The sequence below is a fragment of the Nicotiana attenuata genome, unplaced genomic scaffold (assembly GCF_001879085.1).
Source record: "Nicotiana attenuata strain UT unplaced genomic scaffold, NIATTr2, whole genome shotgun sequence".
NCBI lineage: Eukaryota > Viridiplantae > Streptophyta > Magnoliopsida > Solanales > Solanaceae > Nicotiana > Nicotiana attenuata.
This window is the reverse complement of record NW_017672480.1, coordinates 131188-142191: the sequence shown is the minus strand read 5'-3', so window position 1 is coordinate 142191 and position 11004 is coordinate 131188. Positions and strand designations below refer to the sequence as shown.

General features: G+C 39.0%; 2 protein-coding genes across 2 annotated transcripts; one reads left to right on the top strand and one right to left on the bottom strand.

Annotated features, from left to right (window-relative positions):
* Positions 1-428: 428 nt before the first annotated feature.
* LOC109213359 (stromal 70 kDa heat shock-related protein, chloroplastic) lies at positions 429-4997 on the top strand. The gene is made up of 8 exons (XM_019377153.1): positions 429-1122; positions 1936-2188; positions 2604-2683; positions 2797-2939; positions 3037-3135; positions 3247-3436; positions 3514-3912; positions 4152-4997. Exons 1-8 carry the CDS (start codon positions 574-576, stop codon positions 4557-4559), a joined length of 2121 nt encoding a protein of 706 aa, XP_019232698.1. The 5' UTR covers positions 429-573; the 3' UTR covers positions 4560-4997.
* On the bottom strand, positions 4891-7388 carry LOC109213360. The gene is made up of 2 exons (XM_019377154.1): positions 6767-7388; positions 4891-6254 (listed from the first exon to the last, which is right to left on the bottom strand). Exons 1-2 carry the CDS (start codon positions 7113-7115, stop codon positions 5317-5319), a joined length of 1287 nt encoding a protein of 428 aa, XP_019232699.1. The 5' UTR covers positions 7116-7388; the 3' UTR covers positions 4891-5316.
* Between the last annotated feature and the right edge of the window lie 3616 nt (positions 7389-11004).

Sequence of the window (11004 nt, the reverse complement as noted above, 5' to 3'; positions counted from 1 at the left end):
TAAGATTTTTAATGTGCCTAATGAGAACGAGGGACGTACACAAATAACCCTCGAAGTGGATGGTCTAACTTCAAATTTAACAAGCATTGCACCTCGATTATCTAATGAGCCATACTTTTAACTTTTGACCTTAAAATTCTGGCCATAAGGTAAGTGGGGGCAAAAGTTAAAAATCACCCCAAAAATTGTCATATTTGTGCAGTTTTTGAAATGAAAATTGTGGCTGCCGGCCTGTAGTGATGATCCACTAGATCCATTGGGTCCTTCCAGTAATAAGAAAAGAACACACGAAGGGGCCCAAAACAAATGAGCCAATCATAAGCTTAATTTCAATCACAAACGAGCACACCCAATAGATTATTCTAGAACCGTCCACGTGTCCTCACCTAACCCTCAACCTCCCCTCTTATCTTCTCTTCTTCTACTCCTTCTCCTCCTCACTCCTTTGTTCACTCCGCTCTAATCCCCCAAATCCTCAAATTCCTCTCTTCTAGGGTTAGGGTTTCCTCCAACCTTTACACGCACAGGTTTACGCACCGATAAACTCAATCTCTTTGTATTCAATTGGTAAATATGGCGTCTTCAACAGCTCAAATTCACGCTCTTGGAGCCACATATTTCACAACTTCCTCTTCCAGTAGAAAACCCTCAAAGACAGTGTTTTTAGGTCAAAACCTAAATAACAGAACCCTAGCGTTCGGACTGAAGCAGAAGAAGAGCAGTAGCTGCCGGAGAAATGGTGGTGGTCACGCGCCGCTGCGGGTGGTGGCGGAGAAGGTGGTGGGAATTGACTTGGGAACGACCAATTCCGCCGTGGCTGCTATGGAAGGAGGGAAGCCCACCATAGTGACCAACGCTGAAGGGCAGAGGACAACACCTTCAGTGGTGGCTTATACTAAGAACGGGGATAGGCTTGTCGGGCAAATTGCGAAGCGTCAGGCTGTGGTGAACCCGGAGAATACGTTCTTTTCGGTGAAGAGATTCATAGGGAGGAAAATGAATGAGGTGGATGAGGAGTCGAAGCAGGTCTCGTACAATGTTATTAGAGATGAGAATGGAAACGTCAAGCTCGATTGCCCTGCAATTGGCAAATCATTCGCCGCTGAAGAAATTTCAGCTCAGGTATATATTTAATCTTGCATTCTGCTTCATAAACATGTATTAACGGTTTATGATGCTTTTGGTATGAAGTTAGTAAAAAGGTTGATAACATATGATATTACAAGGTGTTGGAGAAGGTACGAGGATAGGGTTTAACTTAATTTGTACTAAAGTCTGACAATAATATCTAATATTGATTGAAGTAAGAGATATGGAGCAAAAGTCGAGGTATTGTAAAAGAACATTATTTTTTCTTCATATAATAGTACAAGGTGTAGATATGTTATGAAGATAGTGTTTTAATATAATTTGTATTAAAGATTGGCAATATGAAAGTTTTGATTAAAGAGATATGGAGTAGAAGTAGGTGTATTGTAAAGAACAATTTTTTTCTTTTTGAGAAAACGTGTTCCAGAAAGGTAACCATACACTATTTAGTCCAGGAAAATATGAAGGAAAAGGTAAATATTTTCCTGAATAATCTTTTGCTCCATGCAAAAAATGCCTTTAGTATAATTAGTTTCATGAATCGAGATCCTGATGTTCGTTAATTCACACGGCGTCTGTTTTTCACTAAATTGTTAATTCACATGGCTTTTGCTGGACCTGTGTGAGGAATATGATTTTGCTGTCCAATAAAGCATTATTTATATGAGGTTCAAAACTGATTAGACAAGAGTTTGTACAGAGGCTAGAGCATCCTGCAGGATACTTTTTTTTCTTAGCTTTTTATTTTTAATTCCATAGTTAAGTGAGCTGGCTATTGTTTAGGGATGTTATTGCTTGCAAAATTATGTTGACTGACTAATGCTTTTACTTTCTTTTCTGGTTTAGGTCTTGAGGAAGTTGGTCGATGATGCATCCAAATTTTTGAATGACAAGGTTTCTAAGGCTGTTGTCACAGTTCCTGCATACTTCAATGATTCTCAGAGGACAGCAACAAAGGATGCCGGTCGCATTGCTGGATTAGAGGTTCTCCGGATAATTAATGAACCAACTGCTGCCTCCCTGGCTTATGGTTTTGAAAAGAAGAACAATGAAACTATTTTGGTTTTTGATCTTGGAGGTGGTACTTTTGATGTATCAGGTAATAATGACGTTATGGTTACCCGCTGTTGTTGATTTCATAATTTAAGCTTACCGATATTGATGGTGTGCATACAGCCACAATTTGAAGGAGAGGATTAGCTTTAAACAAGTTTGTAGGGATAGTTATAGAAATAAAATAAAAGCATTCTACAAGTTGCTGCATATTCTTTACTGCTGTTTATCGTGTAGCTTTTTGAGCTTAAGCTGCATGGTTAAAAGGTTCATAGGAATGGGCTGATAGCTGCCAAATTTGAATTGTTGTTTCTTTATTTAGTAATGTGAATCTCTGTGCTGGTTTTTCCTCACTTGTAGCTTTCTTATGTAGTTTAGGGGATACTTTTATAAGATGTCTCTATCCATGTCTTTGTGCGTACTAATGCCTGGGGCAATTGGACTAATATATTTGCTTGCAGTTCTTGAGGTTGGTGACGGTGTCTTTGAGGTGTTGTCTACTTCTGGTGATACCCATCTTGGTGGTGATGATTTTGACAAGGTTTGTATCTTTTCTTTCCTACCAACAAAATGTTGTTGTGACTTGATTGAACAATCTAACTCTAAACCATTAGTACCTGCTAGAGGTCACTTACCAGTGTTTCATTCATGCAGAGAATTGTTGATTGGCTTGCTTCAGATTTCAAGAAGAATGAAGGTATTGATCTTCTGAAGGACAAACAAGCTCTTCAACGTCTGACTGAGACTGCTGAAAAAGCTAAGATGGAACTGTCATCACTCACACAGACTAACATCAGGTATGTACAGTGTTTTCAACCTTCATTTTGTTTTTGTCTTTTCCTGTTGAGGCTTCTCTCTCTGTTGATATTGAGATTATATATTTTTGTTTTGCAGTTTACCATTCATCACAGCCACTGCGGATGGTCCTAAACACATTGAGACCACTATCACACGGGGTAAATTTGAAGAACTATGCTCGGATCTGCTTGACAGGTGTCTGCAATAGAACAAACTTTTGTAGCTTATCAATTTTTTTTAAAGTTGGTGTGCCGTTTATGAGATAAGGTCTTGATGTCAGTTTTTTTGCTCTTGTTCTGCAATCAGGCTTAAAACTCCTGTTCAGAATTCCTTGAGAGATGCCAAGCTCTCCTTCAGTGATATTGATGAGGTGATCCTTGTTGGTGGTTCTACACGTATTCCTGCTGTTCAGGAACTTGTTAAGAAATTGACTGGAAAGGACCCCAATGTTACAGTAAATCCTGATGAAGTTGTTGCTCTCGGTGCTGCAGTGCAGGTGAGATCGTTGTTCTTGGTGCATCTTGTGTTCTTGATTTGTATTTTGGTGCACCTCTCATTTTCTCATTTTTCTAGGCTGGAGTATTGGCCGGAGATGTCAGTGATATTGTTCTTTTAGATGTCACACCGTTGTCCATTGGTTTGGAAACACTTGGTGGTGTGATGACAAAGATCATTCCAAGAAATACAACATTGCCTACCTCAAAATCAGAAGTATTCTCTACTGCTGCTGATGGTCAGACAAGTGTAGAAATTAATGTCCTCCAAGGGGAGCGGGAATTTGTTAGGGATAACAAGTCTTTGGGCAGCTTCCGGCTTGATGGAATTCCTCCCGCCCCAAGAGGGGTTCCTCAAATTGAAGTGAAATTTGATATTGATGCCAATGGCATTCTCTCCGTCACTGCTATTGACAAGGGTACTGGGAAGAAGCAAGACATCACCATTACTGGTGCCAGCACATTGCCCGGTGATGAGGTATGTTTTTGACTTCCAATTGTACTAGCACCAAAGTCTTTTTAGCAATTCTAGTTGGATTGTTGGGCAAAGAGCTGTATAGTGCTTATCAGCTGCTGAAAGTTGCTTTCTCTTTCCTTTTTATATTTTGTTTTAAAAAAAAAACTTTTGGGTGTCTATGAGTGGTATGTTGCATGTCATTTCATGTCAATTCCCCTTACTGCTCATAAGTGATGGGATATCTGGTTGCGTGGGAACAGGTCGAGAGAATGGTTAAAGAAGCTGAAAGATTCGCCCAGGAAGACAAGGAGAAGAGAGATGCCATAGACACAAAGAACCAGGCCGATTCTGTTGTCTACCAGACAGAGAAGCAGCTGAAGGAACTTGGAGACAAAGTACCGGGGCCGGTTAAAGAGAAAGTTGAGGCTAAACTTGGAGAGCTTAAAGAAGCGATCTCAGGGGGCTCCACTCAGACCATGAAGGATGCAATGGCTGCCCTTAACCAAGAAGTGATGCAGCTTGGCCAGTCACTCTACAACCAGCCCGGCGCTGGAGCTGCACCAGGTGCTGGTCCAGCACCTGGCGATTCCGCTGGTCCTTCAGAATCATCATCAGGGAAAGGACCTGATGGAGACGTAATCGATGCTGATTTCACCGATAGCAAGTGAGCATAGAAGAGCAATTTTGAGGCTATATTTAATTTTCAGCTTATTATACTCTTGCTTAGGTTGTGCATAAGGTTTTAACTTTTGCACAATTACGATTTTGGGGGACAATTTCTGGTGGTTGGGGTCTGCGAAAAAGATGATCATACAGGAAATAGAGGTTAGAAATGTTGAGTTAGGTGGCTACTCTTGCTTGCAAGATGAAACAGTGTCAACCCCATGAATATTTTTAGAGATGTCACCAGTTGAACCGAAAAGTTAGAGATACCGCTTTTCGGGTTCTCACCCCTACCATCCCCAAACTTGATATTTAGGGGAACTTGTGGATCGATTCTTAAAGTTCCTTGTGCTTTTGATTACTTGTTTTCTCAGTCGCAGACTTGCTGTTATTGGAGTGATTGAATTTGAATTTAATTCTTAATAATTAGTGCCAACAATAAATTAGTGTAGATTTCTCTTTCCAAGCTCATCTCACAGTTCTTGTTCATATCTGGATTCAAGTATTCGTTTTATGGACAAATGCCAACAGAATTTGTAGATTGGAATACACAGGGCAGCTTTATTATACAAAGTCCAAAGGTAAAACACAAAAGATAGATGTACATCACTTTTTGATTATAGAGTAATTTTTTACTATACAAATAATTAAGAAAAGCTCTTTCAAAACTTATGTGCATGAGAAGGTAGTGTTGTCTCCATTGGCTCACACTACAGAAGTTAAATACAGAAAAAGCTGAGATTTGTAGAGCAGATAAGAGTCTCAAGTATCCCCTGAGGCAGCCATATTGGAGAAGCGAGGACTCAGTGGTATGGGACTGGGAGAAAGACTACTGGTTCTTCTTTCCACAGAGTAACCACCTGGAGAAGGACAACCATTTCCTATCTCCATAGAGTAACTGCCCGGCGATATACTTCCATTTCTCCTTTCCCCACAATGGCCATAGTCATCGTAGTGCATGCATTTCGTACAGCAGCCACTACCACGGCTGTGTCTCGCGGGTGATTGATAGTAATGTTGGTTATGATCCACTTGATACCTTAACCCCTCGGCTCGTCCAACAGACCTAACAGAAACAAGCCTTTCTGGCCCTTTGAGTGGATCACCAGGACCTGGAGGAGGTTTACTTAACTGGTACCCATTGTAATTTGGTTGTCTATAGTTGTAAGAGTGATGTTGCTGCTGCTGCAGTGATTGAGGGGTATGATGGAAACCGTGTTGCTGCGGGCTAGTGACATTGTAAAAGCTAGGTGAGCTCTGAACTTTGTGCAATTGACTTCTATTCTGAAAAATACTTTGTAACAAAGACTCTTGGATAACACCATCAGTAGTGCAACTCTCAGGAGATCTTGGTGAAGAACAAGCAGAGGAAATGTTAAAAGAAGCATGGCTTATGCTTAGAGGTGGTACCCGAATCCCTGCTTCTCTGGCACGGATTATGCCATTAATGGCATCAATATATCGTTGTTCTAGAGGTTCTGGTGGCGTTGTATGGTGGTCTACCACGACGGGCTTTGCTGGGAAGAGAAAGGCGCGAAGCCTCGGGATTCCTGCACTTTCGCAACGATCATATTCATCTAACATGTGGCGTAGATCCTCGTCTGTTTTTACTGAGATCAAGGCATCAAGATCCTCATGTACTAATTGATATTTGAGAACCATGTCACCCTCAATTTGGGGAGTAAGCTTCTTCATAAGTTCTGTAATGTGAAGGAAAGTAACTCTTATTCAACTCAAGAATTTTAGAAAAAGAAACTTTAATAGGCAATTATATTTCCTTGAAGTTAAAAATCAATGAGGCTGAAGCCATAATGCTTGGTGATAAAATGATATTTTAGGTCATGTCAATGATTAATGGCTGCATGAGTTAAGGTACATCTATCTGACTCTAGAATGGCATTCTCTAGAACTATCAAAGGCAAAATAATGAATAAAGATTAACAAAAAAAGTACAATTTTCAGCATTTCTTTTCTGCTCTTTCCTCTTGATTTGGATCCATGCAAAATTGCCAATGAATTTGATATGAATTGGAAAAGATGAGATTGTTCATAACTCAGAGTCCAATTAAATTCACAATACAAATCAATTCATGACTCAATTCCCTCCAATCGCATGAATAGTGAATTTTCGAGATAACAATTACGCCTTAATAACAAGCACGATCGACCATATACAGATTCTCTAAATCTTCAAAAAGACATAAATATTTACCTGAAAGTTTAATGTCTCGAGGAACGGAGATAACACGTGTCTCGCCGCCAACATACTTGAGGTGGCCATCAGCTGGCTGAGGAAGAATTTTTCCTCCATGGCTACATAAAAATTTAATCCTACTCTTAGGGGAGCTTGGTGTTGACCCGAGTGGTGAACCACATAAAACAGGTTCCTCCACCGTGACACCTTCCGTTGGCATTTTCAAACCAAATGACAAAACCCCAACAAGTAAAAATGAAATAAAAAAAGGTAAAAATTGTATATACACAAAGAAACAAAAGGGGAGAATTGGAACTAGAATAAGAATATTATTTTTCAAGAATTGAGATGACAAAGAGAAGAACATGAATGGATTTGTGTATTTATATACGTAGAAGAATTGGTTTCATCTATTTTTGTCACAGGCCATAGATTTGATTGTCTGGTTCTAACCCAATGTGAAATAACATAACAATTAATGAAGGGACTTTCTGGTATATAGGATAAACAAAGGTATCCCTTAATTTGATTACGTTAATGGTATTTCGGATTATTCTGAGGATTATTTCGTTTTGATTTGGATTTGCAGTGGATATGAGGGGACAAAATGGATTAAAAATATTCCCTTGTATTCAGGAAATTCAAGGATGATAATATGATTCAGTTGCCTACATTCACTGAGTTCCTCTAGGGAACGTATGATATTTATAGTCTATTGTACGACACCTATTTTGGAATAACAGTTAAATGGATAAGATATTTTATTTTACACATTGGATAAAATTGAAACGATAAGCACAAAATGGTCAAGGATTTATGACAAGGTGTACATATCCTTTTAATATGGGAAAATGATACTGTATAGACGCTCTCAAAATAATAAAAAAAATATTTTTTGTATATATATACATTTTGTATGTTATATACAAAAATTATACAAATTTTAGACACTTTTTTAACTACCGAATATAAATAGTTTCTGGCGTGGGCTAAAAGTGATACTACCACTTTTAACAAATTGTTACAAGTAAAGATAAGTTGAAAATAGGATGATATAAGATAGTAATTATCTTGTAGGAGTTAGAGGTAATTAGACGCGTTCCAATTTCCGATTAGTGTGTTCGGCCAAAAGCGTTGAGCTTTTTGTTAAACTAATTAAATAGGAAGATTTTGGGTAAATCTTAACCAACGATAATTTACTCTAGATCTAAGATAGAAGATATGAGTAAGCAAACAAGGCATACATGAGTTTCAACTGTAATATTGATTAAATCCTATTGTATAAGAAGAGGACAGTGATTTCCATAACATTAAACAATAACGAAAATACATGGATGGAAAAGGGTCACCGATGTGTAACAAGGTAGAAACCCGTACATTTGACGTGATGAGACTAACGATATATATTGAAGATCTGAGCTTCTTTGCTTGTTTCTCCTTCACGGGGAGAGAGAGAGAGATGAAGATCTCCCCTCCTCTCAGAGAACATGTCTGTCTGTCCTTGTTTTCGCCCCCCTTCCTTCTTCTTCTCACTTCCTTTATCTACTGGGTCTTCTCCTTTACCCAACGGTCATTACCCCTAGTACTTAAGTCGTTTGACTATATTACGGGCTGACCCCTTGAAATGCCGTATCATCCAATTCACCTCTCGAGCGTTCTGAATATATAACCTCAGCCGTGGTCGAGGTGCATATCGTTACAGCGTGGTATGGATATGACAGTCCCAAGTAGCTTTTCTCCGTCCCTTCTTACGCCGATTCTTCTCTGGTCAGATTTTGACCCATACAGAGGCATGTCAATCATTCAACATAATTAGGACGCCGATAAGTATTTTATCGAGATGTACATATATAGAGATGTTTCATTCATTACTTTATCTTTTATGTCTTTTCTATGTGGCAAAAATACCTCTTTTTCTTTCTAAAGTTGTCTCGAAAAATTTCTTACACATCTAGATTTTACGAATTATATCTTTACCCTTACTCTTCAATTCTTGTTCGAAGTAAAATTAATTAAATTAGTCCCAGCTGGTCGTTTGGGACGAATAGTGACTATTTGAATTCCAAAAGTAAGAGCGAAACACAACACAGATAGTGAGAGAATCTCTAACTTCTCTCTAACCTACTAAAAGAAAAGCCTCCACCTTCAAACTCCATCTTCTCACTTTCATGGAAACAGACCACCCTGCCGTTGAAATGGACATATCAATGATTCCTCCAAAATCACCGGATATCATCAATAATAATAATCAAATCCAGCTCCAAGGAAACTCACCTATCTCGTATAAGGATAAACTAATCAGGGGAGAGGGTGATATGGATATCACCATTGATCCTTTTGAATCCTTACCATCTCCCACCTTGGAAAACACATCTATGGATCCTCTAACTACAATAGGGAAAAGAATCTCCCTATCCCAAGAGGACAAAGCTCGCATGTATTTGCCTTGGAGATACTCTATAATTATTAAACTCCAAGGCAAAAGAATTCTTCACCAGATCCTTAAGAAAAATGTTCAAGATCTATGAAAAGTAAAGAAGAACTTCCCTATAGACCTTGGTGCTGGCTACTATATTGTAAAATTACAAAACAAAGACAATATGCTTTCAATCCTGCAGAATGGTCCATGGTTCATCTTTGGACACTTTCTATCATGTCAGAGATGGGTGCCAAATTTTTTTCCATCGGAGGCAAAACAATCCTACACTGCAATATGACTTCGACTACCTAATCTTCCAACTGAGTTTTACGATAGTTTTATCCTTCGAAAAATTGGAAACTCAATAGGCAGGTTGCTGAAAATAGATGCTTGCACATCAGCAACCTTAAGGGGTCGTTATGCCAGACTGTGTGTTGAATTACCGATGGATCAACCAGTTGCTAAATTCATTTACATTGAGGATCGTAAACAGACATAGAATATGAGGGTGATAAATTTCTTTGCAAAGGGTGCGGTTCCTAGGTCATACTCATGCAAATTTTCCATGCTCATTAAAGTCCATGTTAGGGAAAATTATTGATGATAAATCTATCCCAGGCCACCACGAAGACACAGAGTCACACATGCCCCAAGTCGATAGTGGCTGGCAACCGTGACCTTTCATCAAGGAGATTGAGGAAGCAAACACCAATGGTGGACAAAGGAGCTCCAGTAGAGGCAGGTATAAACGTCAAATTGTTTAATGCATCCAGAGGTAAATATATTAACACTCAAAAATTAAATTATGTTAGTAAAGATAGTGCTACTATAACTAATTACCAAAGCAATAGGTTTTGTGCCCAGGAAACCAACCCAAATAGTAATTCTAATCTTGAAAATCCTAAAGGTTTCCTACTAGAAAACCGCTTCTCCATGTTGCATCAAGAGCCCATGATTTCCCAAAACAATTACAATAAAAATAAATCTTTAATACAAAACAAAAACACGTTGCATGCTTCTAGTGGGACATTAGACACGTCTAGCAAAGAATCTCCTACTGATACTATCAAATCTTCGGCCATATCTAATAATTCCAGTATACATACACTCCCTAAGACATGCCAAGACTTAGTTTTGCCAAACACCCCTACCACTAACCCTCTAAACCCCTCTATTACCGTGTCTAACCCCCCAATAACAATTTACACTTGCCTCAAAAACCCGTACTTGATGGCCAAATAGTAGACGACACGCAACACGTGCCAATAGAATTGCATACAAAATCTTGCAACATATCCCCTATGCTAGCCCACTGTTACGATCCTAAAACCGACCCGGTCGTGATGGCGCCTATCGTAAAACTAGGCCAGCCGATGCAAATCCAATTACAACCAGAATCCCATAAAAGTCGTTTTAAGCCATTAATTAACAAAATATCTCATAATATAAGTTTAAATAACCAGTGCAGAAGAAAATAACACAAGCCCGACATCGGGGTGTCACCAGTCATGAGCAACTACAAAATCCGTTTAAGTACAAGAAAGTCTAACAAAGTATGGAAGACAATAATAATATATAATCTAAGGAAGATATGAGGGAGAAGAACAGGGCTGCGAACGCCATGCAGCTACCTTGTCGACTCCAAGACCTGCTGAGAGAACCGATCAATGCTCTCTATCAAGACCAGCAACTCCTGGATCTGCACGCAAGTTGCAGGGAGTAATGTGAGTACACCAACCCAATAAGTAATAAAAGTAAAAGCAGCTGAGCAGTAAGAAACCAGATAATTCCACGTCATAACACTATAGCAAAACAATATATTTCGAAAACAGTACAC